Source organism: Penicillium subrubescens, assembly GCF_028828155.1.
Source record: "Penicillium subrubescens strain IBT 31985 chromosome Unknown utg000002l_segment0_segment0, whole genome shotgun sequence".
Taxonomy (NCBI): domain Eukaryota; kingdom Fungi; phylum Ascomycota; class Eurotiomycetes; order Eurotiales; family Aspergillaceae; genus Penicillium; species Penicillium subrubescens.
Genome location: NW_026643152.1, coordinates 7,822,550 through 7,847,147, shown reverse-complemented (window position 1 = coordinate 7,847,147; position 24,598 = coordinate 7,822,550). Strand labels below are relative to the sequence as shown.

At 52.2% G+C, this 24,598-nt stretch overlaps 11 protein-coding genes across 11 annotated transcripts; 9 read left to right on the top strand and 2 right to left on the bottom strand.

The window, feature by feature from the left end:
* Positions 1–1,097: 1,097 nt before the first annotated feature.
* Positions 1,098–4,191, top strand: N7473_004161 (Zn(II)2Cys6 transcription factor; the record flags this gene model as incomplete). The annotated part of the gene is made up of 9 exons (XM_057150101.1): positions 1,098–1,179; positions 1,262–1,293; positions 1,419–1,813; positions 1,981–2,175; positions 2,269–2,407; positions 2,486–2,904; positions 2,967–3,507; positions 3,570–3,643; positions 3,717–4,191. The coding sequence occupies 9 exons, from the start codon at positions 1,098–1,100 to the stop codon at positions 4,189–4,191; spliced, it is 2,352 nt and encodes a 783-aa protein (XP_057013755.1).
* A 171-nt stretch (positions 4,192–4,362) lies between these two features.
* On the bottom strand, positions 4,363–6,285 carry N7473_004160 (arylsulfatase; the record flags this gene model as incomplete). The annotated part of the gene is made up of 2 exons (XM_057150100.1): positions 4,363–6,008; positions 6,093–6,285. 2 exons carry the CDS (start codon positions 6,283–6,285, stop codon positions 4,363–4,365), a joined length of 1,839 nt encoding a protein of 612 aa, XP_057013754.1.
* Positions 6,286–6,688: 403 nt separating this feature from the next.
* Positions 6,689–6,916, top strand: N7473_004159 (uncharacterized protein; the record flags this gene model as incomplete). Its single annotated transcript, XM_057150099.1, has 1 exon — positions 6,689–6,916. One exon carries the CDS (start codon positions 6,689–6,691, stop codon positions 6,914–6,916), a length of 228 nt encoding a protein of 75 aa, XP_057013753.1.
* Positions 6,917–7,222: 306 nt separating this feature from the next.
* N7473_004158 (glycosyl hydrolase family 79 C-terminal domain-containing protein) lies at positions 7,223–9,130 on the top strand (the record flags this gene model as incomplete). Its single annotated transcript, XM_057150098.1, has 4 exons — positions 7,223–7,403; positions 7,516–7,615; positions 7,781–8,245; positions 8,308–9,130. The coding sequence occupies 4 exons, from the start codon at positions 7,223–7,225 to the stop codon at positions 9,128–9,130; spliced, it is 1,569 nt and encodes a 522-aa protein (XP_057013752.1).
* Positions 9,131–10,283: 1,153 nt separating this feature from the next.
* N7473_004157 (putative BYS1 domain protein) lies at positions 10,284–10,754 on the top strand (the record flags this gene model as incomplete). Its single annotated transcript, XM_057150097.1, has 1 exon — positions 10,284–10,754. One exon carries the CDS (start codon positions 10,284–10,286, stop codon positions 10,752–10,754), a length of 471 nt encoding a protein of 156 aa, XP_057013751.1.
* A 352-nt stretch (positions 10,755–11,106) lies between these two features.
* Positions 11,107–11,707, bottom strand: N7473_004156 (carboxymuconolactone decarboxylase family protein; the record flags this gene model as incomplete). The annotated part of the gene is made up of 2 exons (XM_057150096.1): positions 11,107–11,184; positions 11,240–11,707. 2 exons carry the CDS (start codon positions 11,705–11,707, stop codon positions 11,107–11,109), a joined length of 546 nt encoding a protein of 181 aa, XP_057013750.1.
* Positions 11,708–12,504: 797 nt separating this feature from the next.
* N7473_004155 (uncharacterized protein) lies at positions 12,505–16,538 on the top strand. Its single transcript, XM_057150095.1, has 2 exons — positions 12,505–13,124; positions 13,217–16,538. Exons 1-2 carry the CDS (start codon positions 12,681–12,683, stop codon positions 16,331–16,333), a joined length of 3,561 nt encoding a protein of 1,186 aa, XP_057013749.1. The 5' UTR covers positions 12,505–12,680; the 3' UTR covers positions 16,334–16,538.
* A 491-nt stretch (positions 16,539–17,029) lies between these two features.
* N7473_004154 (cleavage and polyadenylation specificity factor subunit 5) lies at positions 17,030–18,086 on the top strand (the record flags this gene model as incomplete). Its single annotated transcript, XM_057150094.1, has 4 exons — positions 17,030–17,070; positions 17,141–17,392; positions 17,459–17,706; positions 17,803–18,086. The coding sequence occupies 4 exons, from the start codon at positions 17,030–17,032 to the stop codon at positions 18,084–18,086; spliced, it is 825 nt and encodes a 274-aa protein (XP_057013748.1).
* Positions 18,087–19,613: 1,527 nt separating this feature from the next.
* N7473_004153 (lipase family protein) lies at positions 19,614–20,682 on the top strand (the record flags this gene model as incomplete). The annotated part of the gene is made up of 4 exons (XM_057150093.1): positions 19,614–19,695; positions 19,758–19,923; positions 19,975–20,311; positions 20,383–20,682. The coding sequence occupies 4 exons, from the start codon at positions 19,614–19,616 to the stop codon at positions 20,680–20,682; spliced, it is 885 nt and encodes a 294-aa protein (XP_057013747.1).
* Positions 20,683–21,218: 536 nt separating this feature from the next.
* On the top strand, positions 21,219–21,936 carry N7473_004152 (alpha/beta hydrolase; the record flags this gene model as incomplete). The annotated part of the gene is made up of 2 exons (XM_057150092.1): positions 21,219–21,852; positions 21,923–21,936. 2 exons carry the CDS (start codon positions 21,219–21,221, stop codon positions 21,934–21,936), a joined length of 648 nt encoding a protein of 215 aa, XP_057013746.1.
* A 947-nt stretch (positions 21,937–22,883) lies between these two features.
* On the top strand, positions 22,884–24,065 carry N7473_004151 (DUF3431 domain-containing protein; the record flags this gene model as incomplete). Its single annotated transcript, XM_057150091.1, has 3 exons — positions 22,884–23,266; positions 23,354–23,796; positions 23,857–24,065. The coding sequence occupies 3 exons, from the start codon at positions 22,884–22,886 to the stop codon at positions 24,063–24,065; spliced, it is 1,035 nt and encodes a 344-aa protein (XP_057013745.1).
* Positions 24,066–24,598: the final 533 nt, after the last annotated feature.

Below are 24,598 nucleotides of genomic sequence, written 5' to 3'. Positions count from 1 at the left end.
GTCTCGAAAGGGTTTTATACAGGAGGGCTTATTTGGTTTCGCGGGGGAAACGGCCTCCCCCTTGTGGGCGTGACCCAGAGAGACAAAAACTCGATCCCAAGTAATTGAGGTGGATGCCGGGTGTGTCCCGGGGCCCTGGGAGTTGACGGTTCTTCATTTGTCGGCCATTGCGTTCTTCAAGCCAACTCTGGCGTTCCCATTCACGGTGGCGATCTTGCTGGGTGCCTTTCTGCACAGGGCCAGTTCGTTGCTGTCGCGACTTGCGGGCGAACTCCGATGCGAGTTCCGGCCCAACCGAGTTGCATCCTGGACATCCATACGGAGTACATCTCCACAGATACTACTTGGCGTAACTAGATACAGTGCCAAAATACGCCGAATGAAATTGCTCGTGCTTCACGTGTGGAATTGCACAATCTCTATTCTCTTCGTCTGGGACTTGTGAGCATCCCTGGCCTCAGTAATCAGATTATCGGGTGTCACTTTACGATACCAGACAAGCTCTGGTCGATACATGGCCAGGTAGACTATTGGCAGCTTTCTATTGTACTTCTCCTTGTTTTTGTCAATTTATCATTTCTGTGCCTCCAGAAAGTCACCCCTCTCCAGGACGCCAATGAGAATGCGGTATTCATTTGATATTGTGTGAGAGCTTTCGATTTCCAACGCGTCCTCGTTCGTTTGTTGAGAACCCCTTTTACGAGGGGCTAGAGATGGTCATTTTAATTTAAGCGCTGCTATATTATACAAAAACAACTGTAGATAGAAGAGAAAGAGAAAGGAGGTAAATATAATCTATATGTCGTTATATCGTGAATCCGTGATATGGTAACCACAATAACCGTCCTCGACTTGGTACTGGCCCAATCACATGACCCGGCCTGGCCACACAGTCCCAGACTCCCAGTTATCGATAAGCCAGGTCCAGCACCTACCACCTACGGTATCTACTTAGTGCTCCTGGAGGTACTGTAGTTAAGCCAGTCAAGCAGAGCCTCACACGACTCTGCTTCGCTCTTTTCTCCGAGCAGGCGTGTCATCAACCCCGGACCCGTAGCATGACAACCTGATCTACCTTCGCATCCCCCCCAACACCAATGGAGAGGCCAACACCAGCACTAGCATCAATACGGGCGCCATCTTTGGCCGCTGGAGGAGAGCCGAGCCAGGGCTCTTCAGGTGCGTATCTATATCTTTACTCACCCTGTTGCATCAGAAAGGAATGGAGCTACGTAGACTGACAGTGTGCGTTGAGGCTCAGGGCCAGCGTGCCTGGTCTGTCGGTCTAGGAAGGTATGTATACCTCGATGCGGCTGCTTGTCATTCACCATCCCCAACCACCACCCATGATCCTGTAGCCTTTCGCATCTCTCCCAGCGCATGGTATAGATGGACACTCAACACCTAACTCCGCTTAGGTCCGCTGTGACAAGGCCATTCCCGCATGCCGAAACTGTGTCCGCCTTTGTGTGGTGTGTCCCGGTTACGATGAGGGGCACCAGAATATCCCCCGTAACCAGATGGTCAAGTCCACCGAGGACATTTTCAGGGCTGCCGGCAAGGAGAAGCGGAGGATAGGTTCCTGCGAGCAGTGCCGCGACACCAAGAGTCTCTGCACCCGTAACCGACCTTCTTGCAAGAGGTGTATCCTCCGTGGCCTGAGCTGCGTTTACCGGACCAAGCCTGACAAGTCGCCCACGGCTACCCAGCTGTCGGGCCGTGGAACCTCCATCGGCGGCTCACAGTCTCAAGATTTGCGGAGCCCCAATTCGGCAGTCCCCGTAATCCCCGGCCTCAAGGTCGACTATCAGCAGTCAGTAACTTCTTCGCCAATCACCTTACTTCGGCAGCAGCTCCCTCATATCTGCCTCGGCCTTTTATCGGGGCTAGATGGCGCTTAATCTCTTCTTTATTACGTGAACCTTTGGGACACTGGTGCTCCTGATCCTCTGCTGATGATAATATTGTACCCTGTGCTAGACTGTGCTCTGAAACACTCCCCCAGGATGCCGGCTTGAGGTCTAGGCTCATCAGCACCTACTTCGATCGCATCCACCCCTTACGCTGTCTCGCGTTCATTCATAAACCGTCATTTCTGCACGCATTGGATTGTGACACGGTTTTGGAGGACTATGGTGAGCCACTTCTTTATATCATGTGTGCTCTGGGTGCTAGGTATGAGTGGTTTCCTGAACATCGAACCGGATTTAATTCAGCCATTTTACTTTCCCTCTCCGCTGACTAGATCCTCTCCGACAACCATGACAGGCTTCTTTTCCTCGACTCGGTGCGCAGTGGGGCATTGATTCATCCACTTGGCCCCAAGATTCCTGGTGATACATGGGCGGAAAAGGCCCGCAAGGATGTGCTCTCTGAAGCACCTGTTCCAAGTGTTCAGCATCTCATGGTGTGTCCGTTTTGCTTCTTATTGTCGCTCACATACCATCTCGGTGCTCTTGAATATTGCCACTCACTCCTTCCTCAGGCTCTTGTTCTTCTTTGCGAGTACGGGCTCAGAACTGACCAAAATGCCATGGTCTACGTCCTCTGTGGCTACCTATTCCGTGCCATACAGCTTTTGGGCCTTGACTCGCCGCATCAGCGGACCACAGTCTCGAGTGTGTCGTCTGAGATCCTCGAGGGGGAGGTAGAGAACCGCATTGTCTGGGCTTGCTATCAGATCGATCTTCTCTTGGCGTCCGGCGTGGACAGAAATTCGCTTTGGCGCGGTGACTTCCCTACTATACCGCTCCCTTGCTCTGATCGAGATTTTCTCTCGCCCATCTATGTCTCTCCGCGATTTCTCCCCGACGATAAGGATCTAGATTCGCTCGCTGTCGTAGGTAAACTTGATCTCCCCTCGCTTGTGACTGTCTTGATAAAGATACGAGCGACGGTCCTAAGGTAATGATAAGTTCCATAATCTCGCCTACTTACGCCGAGTAGCCTACTTACTGAAACCGTAGATTGATTCGCACAACACCCCCAGCCGAGCCCAACATTTCAGATCCTTCGTCCCCGTTTATGAGCTTGATTCAGCAGCTGGAGACCTTCTACAAGCATATACCTGACATATTCCGCCTTACTCCACTTAACTCCTACATCCACAAGGAACAAAATATCGCAGGAGCAGTCTTCTTCCTCCACATGATATATCACGCAGCCGTGTTCGACTTGACCAGGATATCGCTTGCCGGCTTCAACTTCCCGCTCGCTAGCGCCCTCGCTGGCGCGCCGCCCAACTTTAGAGCCGATTGCCAAAAACGCTGCCGCTTCCATGCAAATGAGGTTTCAAATGTGATTAGGCAGGGCTTTAGACACGGTTCAGTCACCTTCGATCAGCCTTTCTGTGCAGATGTCGCACTGGAATCCGCCAAGATTCAAATAATCTATACTAGCACCGTGGCTAATGACGCCGAGTCCGTTGAGTTGACGAAGACCAATCTTAGGACGAATCTTCAGCTTCTTAAAGTCTTACATGCAGGCATGGATGGCTTGAGCCCCTATGTGAGTGCTAGGCAACTTAGTTGGCGGGGCTCACCGCAGCGCTAAGTGTACATTCAAACCAGATTCGGGCCATCATACCTCTCTGCATGATCTTCGGTCTGCAGGATATTGCAGTCGAGTGGCGAGAGCATCATATGTACGGTGGTCCCCTTCCCCCTTTGATGATTCCTTGTCGAACTGGGTATGAAGGAAACTAATTCGCTTGATAGATCACCAGATAGCCAGGCCGAGGTGACCGGGTCCGCAGACATACATCACCTATCCACGATGGCTCCGTTTCGTAAGGCCAGGTCTGAAGTTCGCACCAAGCAGGTGGGAAGTACCGGTTCCGAGACAATGTCCTCAGGAGGACCGGCAGGCTCGCCGAACACATCCATATTGAACCAGAATCAGCAGCCTTTGTACGATCTCGAAGAGCGCCTTCCGACACATGCTCAATTTTGCACTACTCATCAAGGGCCGGTGGTGGGGGCGGCGCATGCAAATCACCAGCCGGTCTACAGAATGGGAGCTGGTGGTGTCTCATTAATAACCCAGGATGTATCGATGCTGCCGGAACAGCAGTCAATGGAGGACTACATCAGAACGGCCGATGAGATGGGAAATTACCTGACATGGGATGTCTCTGACTTATCGGAGCTTCCTCCATGGATCACGCTCGACCTCCCATCTCTACCAAGCTAGGCAAGCTGCTAGATCAAGTAAATACTTTGTGTGGATTTCTTTATTCCAATGTTCTTTCCTTCCCAGATGCTCTGCCATACCGCTTCTAGCTCGTTTAGCGTCTGTGATATTCGATGCTATCGTAAGAGGTGGGCTGCATACGCCCGGGGAGGACATACTTTGCCCGCAAGCTCAATGAATCTCGGCAACTTGAGGAATGACTGCCTTGAGCCTCTCTGGCGTGATGTCTGGCTTGCCAATGTATTTGATCCATGCATAAGGGTCGTCCATCTCGTCAAACACTGAACCCTGGCCCTGAATTGGCGTGGGATACTCACCAGCGACGCCGACGACACCCACGTCACTCTTGTATTTGTCCCAGAGCGCCAGCATTTCTTTGAATAGCTCCGGCTTCTCCTCGGCCAGGTCGCACACCTCGCCAGGGTCGTCGCGGATATTGAACAGTTCCCACCGCTGCGGGCCCTTGGGCGCTGGCACAAAGGTGATCTTCCAGTCGCCACGCCGCAAGGCCCCCGAGCCGGCGATCTCGAATCCCATCACATAATCCTGCCCATGGATCTGGTGGGCCGAGTCCTGTGTTGCTGCTACTGTCGAGCCCCCATGGTGGGCGAGCGATAGGAATTTGACCCAACTACGGCCGCGCAGGGGTGCGATCTGGCGCCCCTTATACTGCGCCGGGTGCTCGAGGCCAGCCAGCTCCAGGAATGTGGGGACGATGTCCATGACGGTGCAGAAGGCGTCAGTGGTGAGACCGCCACTGCCAGACGCGCCGGTTACGACGCTGGTGGGTGGCTTCACGACGAGCGGCACGCGGCAGCCGCCCTCAGTGGAGTGCATCTTGTAGAGGCGTGAGGGTGCGGTGGCTGCCTGAGCCCATCGGCACCCGTACCAGACGAAGCTGTTGCCGCGACCGATGTTGTCAAGGCTGTTGTCGTAGTACTTGTCCACGTGGTCCATAATGCGGCCGCCGACAAGCGGCATGGCCTCGTAGCTGGCGCCCTCGGCGCCGTTGTCGCTCATGAAGAGGACGAGCGTATTATCGTACTCGCCGCGGTCCTTCAGGTACTCGATCACACGCCCGATATTCCAGTCCATACGGTCCACCATGCCGGCATAGACCTCCATGGCGCGGCTGGACGCCTGGCGAACGTGCTCGGGTAGTGCGTCCCAGCTCTCTGGCTTACCGTCCGCGATGACCACCGGGTGGGCCTTTACTCCAGGGTCGACCATGCCTAGTTCTTTGAGTTTCGCGAGGCGCTTCTGTCGGAGTACCTCTGGCCCGCTGTCGTAGAAGCCCCGATATTTGTCGCAGACCTCCTTGGGCGCCTGCAGTGGCCAGTGTGGGGCGCTGAAGGGCAGGTAGGCGAAGAAGGGTTGCTGTTTCTCCTCTCCCGTCCGGTTGTCCAGGTACTCCATGAGCTTGTCAGCATAGGCATCACTACTGTAGAAATCGTCGGGCAGACGGCTGAGTAGGACATCATCCTCCGCGTGCAGTGCACGCGTGGCCGTCTCGAAGAACTTGTCGGGCTCGGTCCCTGGGTCCTTGTACTGCGGTTCATAGGCGTAGTGGTTCGCACACCCCGGCAGCAAGGCAAACGACTTCTTGAATCCGCGGCGGATGGGGTGATGCTCTGGCTTGAGGCCCAGGTGCCACTTACCCGACATGCAGGTGAAGTAGCCACCATCGGAGAGCAGCTCTGGCAGCGCGACGACCCGGTGGTTCAAGTAGCCCTCGTGTCCAGGCTTGCCAGCATGGGCGGGTGACGCCCGAGTGATCTCTTGAAGCTGACCAAGGCCGGCAATGTGGTGGTCGGTTCCTGGACCATCGGTGTCAGCGCCCGCGTATGGAATCTCCCAGTTGCATCACGGGTTCGGGGAGGGAAGAGTGCAAGGAGACTTACCAGTCATCAACATCGACCGCGTAGGGGAGCATGCCGCAGCGACATGATAGTTGGTGTACCGCAGGGCATTGCCCTTAGCGGCTAACGCATCTATGTGAGGCGTTGAGATCTCCGACCCGAAGCAGCCACAGTCGCTGAAGCCTAGGTCATCTGCGACAATGACAAGAAAGTTGGGGCGTGTGTCCTTTTCCATTAGGCCGATTGTTGTATAACTAGGTGAACTAACGTTGACGTCGAAGAAATGGGTGGCAGTCCTGTCTGTGCCCCCTCGCTTCGCGGATGCTGGATCAGAAATATCGGCAAACCCTCACCACTCAAGTCAGCTCTCACTGCAGCTCGGGATATTCGTTCTCTTTCTGACTGGTCCTGGCTCAATGGTCTGTCTACTTGACGAGGACTTGGACGTTCGTTTGCGTTTGCGTTTGACACGTCTTTTATCGGCCCACTTGAGCGCGCTCTCTCGCCACCACGATTCCAGATACTAGTGCAGCAGTATCTTCTATCCCCACGGCCAGCTATTCCAGCCGACAAGAGGAGGTCCATCCCCGGACCTCGTCGATGTGGAGTGTGGAATAGTACGTCTCTCCAGCTCCACCATGCCGGAACTCGCATGCTGCCGAAAGCCGGGGGCCAATTCGCCAATGCCGTCGGGGCTTGGGCAGGTCATCTCTGTCATTCTACACAACGCAAGACGTGTGACGATTTTCTTTCTTGACCTCGCTATTCCCGTAGGACTGGCAACGACCCCAGTGGCAGGCAAAGTTCCAGTGGCAGGCAAAGTGGATAATGCAGAGAAGCGTGGACCACGAGTCGTCCTCAATTAAGCTTCTCCAGACTGCCTCGGCCCTTCAGACTGCCAACTAACGAGAAGTCGATGGAGGAGAGAGCTACAGGAGGAGACCAATGGCGGTTCCCTCGTGTAGCAATGCCTTGATCAATCAAAAGCAGCAATCACGCCTTCTCCGCGTCTCCCTTCCCGGCAGAGCATAAATAGAGCGCAATGACTCGACTTGAGACAGACCACTCGTGCTCCCACGCCGTTCACAGAGTTAAGGGCGTGCATCATATTGTCTCCGCCGCTGTCCCTCTGCCTCTGACGTCCGTTGCTGCAATAGACTGATCGATCGAACATGGCTCCCTCTCTTGCTTCAGCTTCTCTCCTTAGCCTCGCTGGTATCGCTGCCGCGAGTGCCTCTCCCTCCCCACTAGTTGTATCATCGCCTGCAAAGGTGCCGACTGGTGCTTCTTGGAGCGTGCCCCATGATTTTGCCTCCTTCTCCTTTCCGGCTCACTTCTTCAAGGACTACGCTGGTACGATTTCACTATGCTGGAACGGATGCCCATGGTAGCTTTGAATATCCGCCTGGGGCTCCATACGTATCCGATTCCACGAGGGCAAGCAAAGCTAATGGCCATCCCGTAGGCAACACCACGCACCCTAATTTCTTTTCCCGGGACATCTTTGATCTTCTTTATTCCAAAACCGGGGCTCACCCTTTCATCCGAGTAGGTGGTACCTCAACGTACGTCTGTCTCCTTGTCCAATTCCCTCGCATTCCTTTTTCCCTCACCCCGTATTCAGCTGTTAGGGACCAAGTTGGTCACCTGAATCTCCAGCCCCTGTTTTCTGTTCTGTGGGTCGATATCTTTTAACTGGACCGCTGACTCGGCGGGGATCGCGACTACAGTGACCGGGTTTGGTACAATGCTTCTCAAAAGATTGACTCGTACAACTGGTACAACGAGTCATCCCTAACGGCCGCGTTGGGCATCGCTGACCGTGTCTACATCGGGCCCGCGTTCTTTGGGGGCTTTAACAACTTCCCAGGAACACACTGGTCCTGGCAGATCAACATGGGCACCGACTACGGCGAAGAGGGCGGCCTCGACAATGCCATGGAGGTGGCCAAGCTCGTCATGGACCGCGTTCAGGATCGGCTCGAGAGCTTTGAGATTGGCAACGAACCTGAGTACTTCGTTACACTGGGTGAGCGCCAGGAGAACTACACCATAGACGATTACGTTCGAGACTGGAATAAGTATGCCGACGCAGCCTCGGAGCGTGTCCTAAAGGGCAACAAGTACAGGCTTGATGAGACTCGCTTCTTCCAAGGCGGGACCTTCACAAGTGGTCAAGATGAGGAGTGGAATGTGTGAGTGTGGACTTGAGAAACGCAACGGGTAGAAGGGATGCTGATCCCCTAGGAACACAAAGAGAGAATGCGTTTGCTCACGGCATGGACAGCAAGGGCCACGTCAAGACTATGTCGTACCATCAGTATGCTGCCAGTAACCAGGGCTGGGTACGACTGCAGAACTCGTACATGAACCACACCGCCGTGACAGACAACGTGACGCAGTATGAGAGCGCGATTGACTTCTGCCATTCGTACGAGCCCTTTGTGCCGCTAGTCCTTGGCGAGACCAACAGCAACGCGTACAACCTGAACATGTCACAGGTCGAGGGCGTCTTCGGCTCCGCCCTGTGGCTAATCGACCACCTGATGACAGGCATGGCCCACAACATCACACGCTACAACCTCATCCAGGGCACCACCTTCGGCTACAGTGGCTGGGTCCCCGTCGTCTCGGGCGGCCGCGACCCGTACGTACGCGCCCCTCTGTACGGTCAGATCTTCGCCGCCGACGTCCTTGGTCACCACCCGGCCGTCCAGGTGCATAACGTCCCCGGCCTGCCGTGGAACATGTCCGCCTACGGCGTATATGAATCCGGCCACCTCGTGCGCTACGTTGTCATCAACTTTGACGAGTGGAACGCAACTACACCCTATGAGCGCCCCGTGCAGTCGATCAGGCTGGACGTGCCTCGCGGCGTCGATAGCGTCAACGTCAGGCGCCTGACTGGCAACGGCGCGAGCGCGGACGAGGGTATCCAGTGGGCCGGTCAGAGCTGGAACTATACAGATGGCAGGCTGGTCGAGAACGGGAAGGAGATTTGGGAGACTGCCAGAGTGAACAAGGGCGTGGTGCACCTTGACATTCCGAGCACTGAGGCTATGATGGTCTCGCTGGCATAAGTCAACTCCCGTTTCCGGCACGACCAGGTTAGGCAGACATTTTCATTAGGCACCAATATTTCGTAGATGCACCCACTTCTTAGATTTTTCTCATATATAAGGACGACCAAACTGGCACACTTTTGTCTGGCACAAAAAATTCTCTTTTATTGGTGACCTCTCGCAGTCAAGATGGGAACAGGAACGTGTATAGTTAGGCCGTAACGGGTCACCTGTCGCTGCGGTCTTATGCGTAAACGCATTAGACTGTAGCGTCAGAGAAGGCCCAAATGGCCCGGGCCAAACTAGCGACGTGGTTAGGCGGCGTCGAGTCGGGCAGTACCGACTCGGCATTCACCACACCCGCTGATCAGCAACGACATCTACCAGGTGCTTCAATAGCGCGCTGGACCTAACTGTGCCTGGAAATGTAAAGGTGTCTCAGAAGTCCGCAAGACCAAAACCCAATAACCTATCTGTCGTGGTACCCGTTGTCATCTGGTTCAGTCCCGCGATCCGCTACGCCTCCCCGCTTGGCGTGCATCACCACCTCTCTCATTGTGGCCCGACTTATCCAGACCATCCAGCTCCTTTATCCCGTTATCCAAGGATATGCTATCTACAAATATATTCATGTTGATACCAAGAAATGAGGATCTGAATCAAGTTCCTGTCAGAGCCCTCTAAGACATGATCGCCGTCTTCGTGTTCTCGGCCTGAGATCTCCTGCATCGTGCCGCGGTCACTCGGTCCCTGGTAAGGTACCTTTGACCATCTCTCATGCGGGACCTGCACCATGTTCACCAGGTTCTGGGTAGATCCTGTGATGATTAGATGGTCGGCCTGACCACGCTAATGTCTTGACTGATCTGGTCCCGCAGAGGATTGTTATGGAAATGGCAGGAGAGATATTAACTGATCCAGTGGATGGAGGATAAGGGAGTCCTAATTCTAGAATACTGGATTTCTACGAAAAAAGGTTTCGAGGAAGCAACAGGGTGCTGGTGGTGTTTGCGAAGGAAGCTGCAATGTGCTAGATGGGAAAGTATAAAGATGCCCTCGATTCCTGGACTTGATATACTATCTCCAGCTCCAGCTTCATCAAATTATTTCAACAGTATCTCTTTTTTATACACTTCAGAATCACATCTTACACATTAATTCTCCACCCAACATGCACTTCACAACCACCATCCTCCTCTCCGCCGCCACCATGGCCCCCCTAGCCCTCGCCGGCAACGCCATCGTCCAAAACGCCTGCACCGACCCAATCTACCTGTGGTCCGTCGGCTCTGCAGTAGGCGAACGCCAAACCGTCAACCCAGGCACAAACTACACCGAGACCCTACGCTACGACGAAGTCTCAGGCGGAATCGCCATTAAGATCACCCGGACTGAGAACGGTCTATACGACGGCAGCCCGCAGACTGATTTCCAGTATGCGCTGACAGACCACCTCTACTATGATTTGTTTGATGTCTACGGTGATCCCTTTTCGGGAAGTACCCTGGTCGTGCACCCTTCCATCGATACTTGTAATAGTATTTGCTGGGGTGGGGGTGTGAGGGCTACGGCTACGAGTCAGACGGAGGCTTGTGGGACCGATGCGGATATTACTTTGACGCTTTGTGCGGAGAGTTGTTAGATGTGGAGGGTTTAGGCAGGTGGAATATCGAGAATGGTACATTTTTTGGCTATTTTACGAGTTGATTCATGGAGGTTTTGCTTTTGTATTTGCTTTTGCTGGTTTGATGGTCTTTGGAGCTCTATTTGGGGCTCTAGGGGCCAGTGCGGTGGGGTTAAGGGGAAAGTGCATTCGAAGGAGGCTGAAAGAAAGAGCCTCATCGGGTACGGGGCTCCACGATTGGCTCGGGGAATATAGTTCATGTATAACTAATCAGAATGGGATAATTCTATTTAATTGAATATGTCTGTGCGGATGTGGCTGCCTAGAGTTACTGGGATGATGTACTGTAGGTACAAAGAGGTACAATGGATCAAAGTTTGGACTTGGCCCATTCATCAAAATCGCACTCAAGAATAGTCGTTAATCGTGAAAAGGAGTAGTAAAATCCCTGAAATAGGAGTCAGATAATTCAGTTACATACCATAATCTTAGTTACCACTTACCTGAAGAGATATGATCTCCACAATTTCTCTCTCCGAGAATGTACCCTTGACACGCTTCCACAGCTCATCACTAACTTCAGGCTGTTGAATAATCGTCTCCACAAAAGTAAGCAAGATAAGATCCTTTTCGCTGAATCCAACCTCCGGGTCATGTTTCCCGTCAATAAAATAATTATTCAGCTTAGCGCATGCCTCCAAGGCAGACTGCTGTTTCTTGGTCACCCCAGCCTTTAGTGACAAGGGAAGATGATGAGTCCATTCATAGGTAGAGTTGAATTTCGACGTGGTCAACAAGATGACGAGTTCACGATCTCGAGGAGACAGTGATAGATTTTTGAATTGGGCGTTTCCTACATCTGCCCAGTGATTCACGGTTGCAGTGCTGTGGGAGAGGAGTTTCATGACATTGAGGATAGGACGGGATTTGGCATGTGGTGTGTGGTAATCTGGATAGGGTAGTCGGGCCATAGTTGCCGTAGAAGACTCGAGTCGAGGGACGATTCCAAGTGAAAGTATGTGTGTGTCGGTATAGATCGAGACCCGTCGGCTGATTCTATATATTACAATTTACGGCGATACCCCTCCCGTGCTGATAAATCCGACCTCGTAATTGTCGATTGTGCCGAGGGCCGACTTTACACAATTATTTGATCACAGTATAGCACGAAATAAAAGCAATAGGTCCTTTCAGGTCCAAAAACAACCCGTGGACGGACCCGGTATCGTCAGCAATGCCTTGATAATCAGTAAGCCCTTAGAGCCGCATTTTTCGTGGCGTAGTAATTACTAGATTGGGAAGCTAGCAGTAAGGGTCTAAGCGGTAATTGGAAGGTTGCATATAGCTAGATCATACTTCATTAAGGTATAGAAGTGGAGTCGAAATATTTGCTCGTAAAGTACATCTTTTTATCCGCATCTATATAACTGTGGTTTAGCCTGGTGAGACAGTACGGAGTATGTCTCTCAGAGTCAGCGCCGAGAGATACCTTCGGAGGTACACTCTAAACTCAGTGTATAAAATGACTCGGCGCCAGCCCCCTGCACTGAATCACCATGACTTATGTACTAAATAGTAACTAGACTACTAGAGCCCCATACAGTGGGCAACGGTGCATAAGTGCATAAGTGCATCTTCTCCCCACACCACAGCCCCGTGACTATAGGCCCAGTCCCAACGCCACCGCCCCCGTCCGTACGGCAGATCGTAGGTCCCGGGCCCTGACCGCCTCTCTATTTATCGCCGAACTGGAGCCCCTCGGCTGTGTTAGCAATCAGTGTCCCCTCTCTCGTCATCGCTTTCTTCATTCCAATCCCCTTTGGTGTGCATCATACCTCCCTGATTTCATCCTGTTGTGAATTGGCATATCCTTGGCCACGGAGCCGCCACCAGCTCCATCTCATACTCCCCCTCCCATTCTCGGGGTTCTGAGGTCATTCCTTAATGCTCGCAAGGTCCTCGACTGTCACTGGACGTCCTTGGTTGTGTTACAAAGGCCTGGGTTGCAATCCATCTGCACGCTCATATTTGCTATTTCACATCTCATCCGTGACTCGCTCCAGCTCTTTGACCGCCCCGGTTCATTCATCCAAGCACCGTTGGGCCCGCTCATTCTCCCACTCCTCCTCCCCGATCCTTTCTGCCAACTCTCCAATCATGACTCAGATCGAACGCATTACAGAGAATCTGGAAAAGCCTGAGCTGGATGACCGGTCCTACCGGGTCATTCGTCTGCCGAATCAGCTCGAGGCTCTTCTAGTGCATGACCCCGATACCGACAAGGCGAGTGCCGCGGTTAATGTCAATGTGGGCAACTTTTCCGATCAAGATGATATGCCAGGGATGGCTCATGCAGTCGAGCATTTGTTGTTTATGGGAACGAAAAAGGTACGTGGATGACGATCCTAGGAGAGCCCCTACGGGAACAGGCCAAGTGTTTAGTAGCAATGCTGACGTGTGTTCTGTGGCTCTATCAATAGTACCCCAAGGAGAATGCCTACAATCAGTATCTAGCCGCCCACTCTGGCTCGTCAAATGCATACACGGCTGCCACCGAGACGAATTATTTCTTTGAGGTATCGGCTACCGGCGACTCTAGTGCCCCCAAGTCTACAGGACAGAACACCCCCACCGAATCTGCAAATGGCACCAATGGGATCTCCTGCGAGACCTCATCGACAATCGCTGCAGATTCAGAGGGAAAATCGCCTTTGTATGGGGCTCTTGATCGATTTGCCCAGTTCTTTGTGTCCCCGCTTTTCCTAGAGTCGACATTAGATCGTGAATTGCGAGCCGTAGACTCGGAGAACAAGAAGAATCTGCAGAGCGACCTCTGGCGGTTGATGCAACTGAACAAGTCGCTCTCCAATCCCAAACACCCGTACCATCATTTCTCCACCGGTAACTTGCAGACCTTGAAGGAAGATCCGCAGAAACGCGGTCTCGAGGTTCGCAGCGAGTTCATTCGGTTCTATGAGAAGCACTACTCGGCCAATCGGGCGAAGCTGGTAGTCCTGGGCCGAGAGACCCTGGATGTGCTCGAGCAGTGGGTGTGGGAACTGTTTGCGGACGTTGAGAACAAGAACCTGCCCCAGAACCGCTGGGATGATGTCCAACCTTTCTCTGAGGAAGATATGTGCACTCAGGTGTTTGCCAAGCCCGTCATGGACTCGCGCTCTATGGATATGTACTTTCCCTTTTTGGATGAGGAGAATCTGAATGATACCCAGCCTAGCCGGTATATCAGCCATCTGATCGGCCATGAAGGCCCGGGCAGTGTGCTTTCTGACCTCAAGGCAAAGGGCTGGGCAAATGGACTATCCGCAGGCGCTATGCCTATCTGCCCTGGATCGGCTTTCTTTACCATCTCCGTGCGACTGACTCCCGAGGGTCTGAAGCAGTACCAGGAAGTCGCCAAGGTGATTTTCGAGTACATTGCGATGATCAAGGAGCGCGAGCCGGAGCAGTGGATATTTGACGAAATGAAGAACCTGGCCGAGGTGGACTTCCGGTTCAAGCAGAAGACCCCTGCCAGTCGCTTTACCAGCCGCCTGAGCAGCGTTATGCAGAAGCCCATGCCTCGCGAGTGGCTGCTCAGTGGAGCTCTGCTGCGCCGTTTCGACGCGGATATCATCAAGAAGGCCATGTCCTATCTCCGTGCTGACAACTTCCGTCTCATCATCGTGTCTCAGGATTACCCTGGCCAGTGGGACCAGAAGGAGAAGTGGTACGGTACTGAGTACAAGGTTGAGAAGATCCCTCAGGACTTCTTGAGCGGCATTCAAACGGCTTTGCAGTCCACTGAGGCCACTCGCACCTCCAATGTGCACATGCCTCATAAGAACGAGTTTGTGCCGACCCGCTTGTCTGTTGAGACCAAGGAGGTTGCCGAGCCCGCAAAGACACCCAAATTGATCCGGCATGATGACCGTGTTCGCTTGTGGTTCAAGAAGGATGATCGTTTCTGGGTGCCCAAGGGTACTATCCATGTGACTCTGCGTAATCCCCTGGTGTGGGCGACACCCGCCAACCTCATCAAGACGAAGCTCTACTGCGAGTTGGTCCGTGACAGTCTGGACGAGTACTCGTATGATGCCGAGCTTGCTGGATTGGACTACCACCTTGCGGCCAACATTCTTGGCCTGGATATCTCTGTTGGCGGCTACAATGATAAGATGTCTGTGCTTTTGGAGAAAGTGTTGAACACCATGCGGGGTCTGGTTGTCAACCAAGACCGGTTCAACATCATCAAGGAGCGCCTGACTCGGGCGTTCCGTAACGCCGAGTATCAGCAGCCCTTCTACCAAGTCGGTGACTACACTCGGTACCTGCTGTCTGAGCGCAGCTGGGTCAATGAGCAGTACATTGAAGAGTTGGAGCACATCCAAGCCGAGGATGTGATCAACTTCTTCCCACAACTGCTCGAGCAGACTCACATCGAAGTCCTTGCTCATGGTAACTTGTACAAAGAAGATGCTCTGCGCATGACGGATATGATTGAGAAGACTCTGGAGGGTCGTGCCCTGCCACCCTCGCAGTGGTATCTGCGCCGCAACATGGTCATCCCCTCGGGTAGCAACTATGTCTACCCGCGGACTCTCAAGGACCCGGCCAATGTCAACCACTGTATCGAGTACTATCTTTATATCGGCTTCTTCTCCGATGATTCTCTCCGCGCCAAACTGCAGCTGTTCTCTCAACTGACGGACGAGCCTGCATTCGACCAGCTCCGTAGCAAGGAGCAGCTTGGTTATGTCGTATGGAGTGGTTCCCGCTACAATGCAACCACCATGGGCTACCGGGTGATCATCCAGAGTGAGCGCACTGCTCAGTACCTGGAATCTCGCATCGAAGCCTTCCTCCGCGAGTTTGGAACTACGCTGGAGAACATGCCCGACGATGAGTTCGAGGGCCACAAGCGCAGTGTGATCAACAAGCGTCTGGAGAAGCTCAAGAACCTGGGCTCCGAGACTAGTCGCTACTGGTCCCACGTTGGATCGGAGTACTTTGACTTCTTACAACATGAGACTGATGCCGCCAATGTGCGCTCGCTGAGCAAGGCAGACCTGATTGCCTTCTACAAGCAGTTCATTGACCCGTCGTCCACGACTCGTGCTAAGCTGGCTATTCACCTGAATGCGCAATCCGGTGCAAGCCCTGCGGATGGCGATGCCTCGCAGAAGCGGTCTCGCCTGATTGAGTTGGTCAAGAAGCAGCTTGACGCTGCTGGATTCGCTGCGGACAATGACATTCTGACTTCCGCGTTCGAACAACTGGATATGGCGGTCGTTGACCGTTCCCAGATTCTGTACATTGTCAAGACTTTCCTGGCCACGGAGCTAACCTTGTCATCTGAGCAAATTGCCGTGGTAACCGAAAAGTTCGAGGAGAACCTTGGTGTTCAATTGAAGCAGCTTGGATTGGAGCCGGAGACTAAGGAGCAAACCAACCGGACCAACGGCACCTCAACCACCAGCCCCAAGGAAGCTACCGTCATCACGGACGTGTCTACCTTCAAGGCTCGTCTGCCTGTCAGCACCGGTCCCGTGCCTGTGTCTGATCTTACTGAGTTTGAGGACTTTGATGCCAAGCTGTGAATTATCTGCATGTGTTAATCTTTCTATCCAAAGCGAGTTGGGTATGTTGTTTGGATCTTGGAGCTTGGGCCTCGGATTTGGATAAAATATCACGAGAGGTGTGGAGTTGAGTGTAGAGAGGTATGGCTTTGGAATTGGGATATACGCTGTAATCAATCACATTTACTTAACCCATTTAACCAATCAACCACAACATCATCAGTTATTCTCGTTCATGCCCCTTCGTGCCAGATCTTTCCACAAGTAATACTAAAAAAAGGCGTAACAATGCTCACGCAATTGTACTAGTAGAAGTTTTCCCAGACAAAGTCTTGATCATCTTAATAGCAGGTCTTTGGATAATTGCATATGGAAGGAAACTATGCAAGTGCTCCAGTCTTGTGCTACAAAGTCAGCTAAAGTATGAGCTGAACCAAGTGTGATACTTGGTGCCTGAGGCCGCCAACTGGGCGGCGGATTTTCTTCCTTCCAGCTGACGCACTTCCAACACTCACCGCCTTTCATCTTGCCGGCAGACTTTATTTTATTTACAATCGGATTCAGGTAGGCGGTGACCCCGATAACGATAACGAGATGCATCAACAGCGACGAGCTTAGTCTTCTCCCTCCTCTCCTCGTCGCCGTCCCGATCCCTCTTCATACTCCTCTTCTTCAGCGCCACGATATTACTCGTTTCCGCGCTTCTCCACAAACACCATGACGACCACGACAGCAACCGCCCTCCGGAGCAGTCGCCCGTGAGTGAACCACTTCTAAATCAGATATTCAGAGAGCATGCTCGGAACTGACATGAAGCCATTGACGCAGACCCATCCTCCCCAAGGATTTCTCCGCTCAGCAGCCGGAGACTATCCGCCTGTACCCTCTGAGCAACTACACTTTCGGCACCAAGGAGACCCAGCCCGAGGAGGATCCCTCAGTGCAGGCTCGCCTGAAGCGCCTGGAGGAGCACTATGAGCTCCACGGCATGCGCCGCACCTGCGAGGGTATCCTCGTCTGCCACGAACACAACCATCCTCACGTCTTGATGCTGCAGATAGCGAATGCATTCTTCAAGTTGTAAGGAAAACCTCTCTCTTGAATGACTAAGAATGAGACTCACATGCTAATGGCCTCACCTCACAGACCGGGCGATTATCTCCCTCACGATGAAGAAGAGATCGAAGGGTTCAAGAAGCGCCTGAACGAGCGCCTGGCCCCCGTCGGATCACAATTCTCTGGTGAGGGAGTCAATGAGGACTGGGAGGTTGGCGACACTCTGGCACAGTGGTGGCGCCCCAATTTTGAGACCTTCATGTACCCGTTCCTGCCAGCACATGTCACCCGGCCGAAGGAGTGCAAGAAGTTGTACTTTATCACCCTGCCGAAGAAGAGTGAGTCGAAATTCTTTGCCTTTGTCTATCATACTCGGGAGATGTGAGATTTCACCGTTTGGTCTGTTCTCTGCTGACACCTGGTTACCTATATAGAGGTCCTCTCCGTCCCCAAGAACATGAAGCTCTTGGCCGTCCCACTCTTCGAACTGTACGATAACTCGGCCCGCTACGGTCCCCAGCTCTCCGCGATCCCTCACTTGCTGTCGCGGTACAACTTCGAGTTCGTGGACGAGAACGACAACGTGGTTGCCGTCACCCCCGGCACTCCGCTGCCAGAGGACCAGATCCCACGAATCAAGGTGTTGGCCGGCGGCGATGGAGAGGATACGGGAATGACGGATGTGGGCGAAGGGGAGAAGGGAATCGATGGGCTGTAAGTGAGATCCTATCAAAAGAGCGCGGGGAAGAACCGAGCGATACCCCGCGACAGAGTCAATTCCCCTGTCTTTTCCCCTTTTCACGATACATGATTCAACGGCTAGTCCTACAGAACAGCCAAAATAATACAGCATGAAACTCTGTAACTCCTGCGTTCCCCGATAGTCTAAACCCAGCTGGGACGAAGCTGCATTTCTCCGAATGGTCTCCACGAGTCGGTGTGCTTAGCCATCCTCCTACGGGATGATAAAACTTGATAGTAAAGGCTTAGTAGTGTTTGAGACTTACTTAAGGATGCATTGAATCACCGAAAATCTGCCGTATTCCCCGCACCTCCTCCGTACTCCGACGGCGCTGGACATCTTTCGGGCATGCCGTGCTTTAGCGTTATTCGTTGACCGACAAATGTTGTCATCACGCATATCCCCTCTGCTCCGATCACATTAGAAGAATGTGGGAGGGATGGGCGCTTACTCCTACTACTCTGAGTATAGAAGTCAGGTGTGCAGTACCCGCAAAAAGTATCGCGTGGGTAGACCGTAGCGGGGTTAGTTCGATCCAAACGAGTTTAGTCCTTGCGCCTGCTAACGTACCCCGGAGTTACTACATCCACACGTACCAGGATTGTATACTGGATAAACTGGACTTTGCTACCAGGATGCGCTGTGTGGCTGAAGTCTACAGAGTCCAACTACACTACTCCACTGGACAAGGGATGTACCGAGGCCGAAGTATACATTACTACTGTATGTACTACTGCTGTCGATACTACTGGATCGTCTTCTTTCTCCGTCCATCTTCTCCACGAATTAACACTTTTACTAGCGCGGATCGAATCACGGAATATACACCTAAACAGTGCCCATCCACCGATCCCATTCCTCATCATCCCGGAGGAATACTATAGAAGAAGACTAAAAAGAAGTACTTGCAAATAACACGAACTAAAACCCAATCCCACTCTGGTCGTCTTGTCCTCGTGGCCTTCTCCTTCTCTCCCTCCCTTCCCCTTCCATTCCCTTTCCTGTCTCGTTTCCCCACTTCCACTAGGCTGACTGGTTACATCCGCGTGAAGACTTCCAGCTGCAAGAATGCCGATCGTACCAGGTATCCCCACCAGTCAGGCGTGCCAGACTCGTCAGGAACGGACGACGAGCCTGTTTGGATCGTGAGGAGCGTGGCTAGGGCGGGAGGAGGAGGTATGCGTGGGATCTACTGCATTTATTGTCGATATTGTTCGGATACCCCGCTTCGTGTTGGTAGGATGGTGTTTTCGGTTTCTGTTGAAGAGATGTTTTTGGCTTGTGATTCTAGAGAATAGTGAGGCCGTGAAGTATCGTGAGGAAGTATAAAGTGTCTTTCCAAGCCCTGCTGTTCGAGAGAATGTAGGCCGCCCACGGGGAGAAGACGAAGATAAAAAAAGCAAAAAAAGCCCGCTGAGTCCTGGTTGGCTTACGGTGAAGCTGCGCAGTGCAAAGTATTCATATATTCCCTTGCACAGTTCTGTGCAGAGTATATCAGCAAACATGGTGTTTTCCCGTCAATTTGGGATGCTGGTGGCTATGGCAGCCCTGGTGGTTGCTGCCCCAGCACGACCAGTGCCTCGAGGTAGGATGGAAAAAGCATTATCCCTCGGTGATAAGTCTGAACAATGTTGACCCTGCATATAGATGTCTCATCAGCTACGCTGAGTGAGTTGACATTGTTCTCCCAGTATGCAGCAGCCTCATACTGCACGAACAACGTCAATTCTGCAGGTGATGCCGTGTCTTGCTCGGGAGGTTACTGCCCGCAGGTTCAATCCGCGGGAGCTAAGACTCTATATGAATTTGATGAGTACGTCAATATTAACTTCAGGTTCTCGGGTGTATATTAACCTCTCATCAGCTCCACCGACTTTGGCGATGTGGCAGGGTTCTTCGCCGTAGATAACACCAACAAACGGCTGGTGCTGTCCTTCCGCGGCAGTCGAACCATCAGCAATTGGATTGCCAATCTGGACTTTGGCCAGACCGATGCCAGCAGTCTCTGCTCTGGCTGTGAAGCTCATTCGGGCTTCTTCAAAGCCTGGGAGGCCGTCGCTGATGCTCTAACCGCCCAGATTGCCAGCGCCACAGCAACTTATCCCAGCTACAAGCTTGTGTTGACGGGTCACAGCTTCGGAGGTGCCGTGGCTGCTCTAGGTGGAACTGCCCTGCGCAATGCAGGATATACCCTAGATCTGGTAAGTGACGTCCCTGTCGAGGTGTCCTGTTCAGAAACTGTTAGACTCGATGCTAATGCATGAACTGGTAGTATACATACGGCCAGCCACGCGTGGGTAACACCGCGCTAGCCCAGTACATGACGAGTCAAGGCTCCTTGTGGCGCGTTACCCACTCGGACGACATTGTTCCCAAGTTGCCCCCAGCTTCGTGGGGATTTACCCATGCCAGCCCCGAGTATTGGATTACTATCGGTGATGATGTGACTGTCACAACGAGCGATGTCACGAAAGTCACTGGCGTGGGCTCGAGTGGTGGTAATGCCGGGACTAGTGGGGACAGTGTGTCGGCGCATAATTGGTACATTGTGGATATTGATGGATGTCAATGAGGGATGTTGTTGTCAGGTTGTTAATATGGTAGTTATGGTCATGAATATGAAGTGTGAAGTAAATATTCAAGTGAAACCGCTTTGGGCTCACTGCTGGGTCGAAGATTTCGTGAAACGTATTTGGTTTGACTTCACAACTTTTCAAAGAGGTTTTACCTACGGGATTATTCCGTATAGTATGTTCCTGCCTTCCATATCGGGAAATATTAGATAAACAATTTCAACCTTTCCAGGTTTATCACATGATGCGCTGGGCTCTTAGATCTCCAAATTAGGTTACCAGACAAATATGCTGCCACAAAGCAGCTTTATTGGCTGAATGGGAAAGGGAGCGAATACAGACGTGCGACACAATTGGATAGATGCTTACAGTCACGTGCTATAACATACCCCATTTTGTGTTGGTCGGGATCTTCTGAACGACAACCCTCGATGAGACTCCATGAGCTGTGTCTTGTCATCAACTTTCTACGTGATCAATTTTATCGCATTTCTTACAACCGATCAAAGGTCACTGGAATTATTGAAATCTTGTCATGTCAAGTCCACCGACCCTTATCTTCATACCAGGCTCCTGGCATCGGCCGATATGCTATGACCCGATCATTAAGCTCCTGCAACCCAAGTTCAGATGTGTCGCTGTGTCTCTTCCATCAACAGCCTATAATCCCGAAGCGAGTTTCAAAGATGATCTAGATGTAGCCCGGGATGCGATTTCCGTCGAGACAAGTAACGGGCGCAATGTCGTTGTTATTGCGCACTCATATGGCGGCATGGTGGGAAACAGCGCGATCAAAGGCTTCACAAAGCCAAATGGCGCTGATAACAGTCAATCAGGATACGTCATTGGCCTAATTCTCATAGCCTCTGGCTTCACCTTGTCTGGGCTATCCTTTATGGATCCATTCTTCGGTCGTCCGCCGCCTGCCTGGCGAGTGAATAAGGAAACTGGCTACGCCGAGCTTGTTACTTCACCACGGGAACTCTTCTATCACGATCTGCCAGAGGAAGAGGCCAATTACTGGATCTCCCAGCTGACGAGTCAGAGTCTGAAGGCGTTGTTCGAAGGCGGCGAGTACACGTATGCCGGGTGGAAAGATGTGCCGTCTTGGTACATCGGGACTACGGAGGATCGAGGAATACCAGTGCTGGCCCAGCGGATGTCAGTTGGTATGGCGAGAGAAATGGGGGCTAGTGTGAAGCATCGAGAGCTGCGAACGAGCCATTCGCCTTTTCTAAGTCAACCTGGATTAACGGTCGAAATCATTCAAGAGGCCGTTGATGCATTTACCCACTCCAGGAGCAACAAGCCCAAGTCGGTTGTCGATGGAGGTGATAATGCGATAGTTGTGCCAGGTACTGCCCTCTTCAAACCTTTGACATGGTTCAAATTTGGACTGCCGATGGCCTTTGGCCGTCTGTTGGGCCGAAGTATTCTGTTCTTTGGCTGGGGAAGAAGGCTGTGGAGAGCCACGTTCCGTTGATCGGTATGCTTTGATCAGAAGAGCTTTCTAGATAGCTGGAGGTTCTCTTTATGTGTATATTAGTGACAGAAATCTCCCAATTTGTGCTGCGACATTGGCTATTTGTGATGTCGTGCATCTTTTCCTGCTACGTCTCATATAGATTATCATCTTGTAAGTGGCGTGGGTGTTTGCAGGTACTTGGTTAGGAGGAGCACATTCGGACGACGCCAAGGTGGTTTTACCAGGAGAGGGGGATGTAATTTCTGGATATTCAACAATGCATAAGCGCATAGCTGAACTAATCATGTTTCATAGTTCATAGTTCATATTGTGGCGTTATTAAGTCTTTGGACAGAGAGAGCTATGATATGATTAGCGTGTCATGTGATTACGGTTTTGAAGAGACAACTGCAAGCAACTTGAACATTTGACCCGCCAGACTCCCTCCTGGATATTTTCATGATTACTCGAATGCTTCTCGTCTGTTCGATCAATTGCATAATCTGACAGACCCCGAGTATACAATCTACTTGCGCGTACTCGCCGCCCTCGAACCTCCGACCGCCAGGCTGCAGTGCGACCTAGCTGAACTCCCCGCGCTTCGACCTTCCCCCTGCTCGACTCCTTCAACATCACAACGGACCAGAATTATGCGACTCTAGCTCCTTCAAAGCTCTGCTCGATGTCTGATCCCCGGTGACAGCTCCGTGCCTGCCACCATTCCCTGTTATCACCATGCTGTTCGCCCCAAGCGGACCCCAGAGTCCCCGTCGTCGCAATCGCGTGAAAGCTATCTTCCTCACGATCGGCATCGTCCTCGCCATTTACTTTATCTTTTTCGCCGGCAATGAATCTTCCCATTCCACATATCATGACCAACCCGACAAATATGCGCATAAACCCGAATCAGTCACATCACCCAAAGCTGCAGGCGAGCTGGCTCGTCCTGTGGTCCGGCGACACAAGGATATGATCGTGGCCAGCATGAAGAGTGACGATACCTCCTGGCTGGCCGAGTATTTCCAAGATTGGTCCCGGAGTATCTACGTGGTGGACGATAAGAATGCTCCGTTGACCGTTGCGCGCAACAAGGGGCGCGAGTCGATGGTGTATTTGACGTGAGTCTCGAGCTCGAACCCGATTCGGACAAGCTGTTGTGTTTTGAATGTCAAGCTTGCTAACATAGTCTTTCGCTTTCCTTGCAGATACATCATTGACAATTACGAAAACCTCCCCGATATAATGCTTTTTATCCACTCTACGCGCTACCAATGGCACAACGACGACCCCTACTACGACGGTGTCCCCATGCTGCGCAACTTCCAAACCTCTTACCTCCAAAAAGAAGGATATGTGAATCTACGATGTGTCTGGACCCTTGGCTGCCCGGTGGAGATTCACCCTCTTAGTGACATCCACCGTGAAGACGTACACGCGGGCGAGTACTTCAAACATGCCTTCGTGCAGCTATTCCCCGATACACCAGTCCCCGAGGAAGTTGGCGTATCATGTTGCGCCCAGTTCGGTGTGACTCGTGACCGAGTATTGATGCGACCCAAGAGTGATTATGAGTTCTACCGCAAGTGGCTTACTGAAACGGAATTGAAGGACGAGATGAGTGGGCGGATCATGGAGTACTCCTGGCATAGTATGTACAACTGCTTATCTTCCTCTAAATGGGCTCATCCACTAACATCTACCCTCGCAGTGATCTTTGGCAAGGAGCCAGTCCATTGTCCGAATGCCCAGGAATGCTACTGCAATGTCTTTGGCTTGTGCAATTTGAACTGCCCTGGACCGAATGCCTGCGATGATCGTTACGTTCTGCCCCCATACTCGCCGCTACCAAAGGGCTGGCCGTATCTTGGGTGGAACGGTCAACCCCAGGACCCCACTCATGGCCTACCCGAATCCTGAGAGTGACGATACCATGATGACCATGTGAAGGATTCTCGGAAGAGAAGAAAATGGTGCAAAGCACTAATGACCCGAACAAAAGCCCGCAAGAGCCGGCTCTCCATGAACCTGCACCCTTGGCCATAGAGCTGTCTAACTCCATTCTATAGCCTGGCAAGACTCAGTATGCGTTGCTCTCGATGCTCTGCGACTGACTTGCAATTCGAGCTTGGAATACAGGAACGGCCGAGACCAGGGAGCTGCACCAATCCAGAGAAGCAAGATCTGGAAAACCATTTCGCATATTTGAAAGCGATTTACTTGTACGAGTACCGTATATAGTCAGACCTTGAAGCTTAATATCAAGCTAGTAATGCCTATGCTTTGTTTATGTTCAACGAAGATCCTGTTAGTTGGTTCATCATTCTCCAGAACGGGCCGAGGTAGTCAAAGTGGATCTCCCCGCAATTCCACCAGCGTCATCGCCAAAACTTCACTTCTTCCCCCTTCCACTCTCCAGCAAGGAGATACACCTATACCCACCTCGACTGCAC

Excerpts from the sequence above, each read along its gene's own strand:
- N7473_004155 (XM_057150095.1), top strand. The coding sequence starts at position 12,681 with ATGCTCGCAAGGTCCTCGACTGTCACTGGACGTCCTTGGTTGTGTTAC. Across the intron at positions 13,125-13,216 it reads TGTTTATGGGAACGAAAAAG|TACCCCAAGGAGAATGCCTA; the intron begins GTACGTGGATGA and ends CTCTATCAATAG.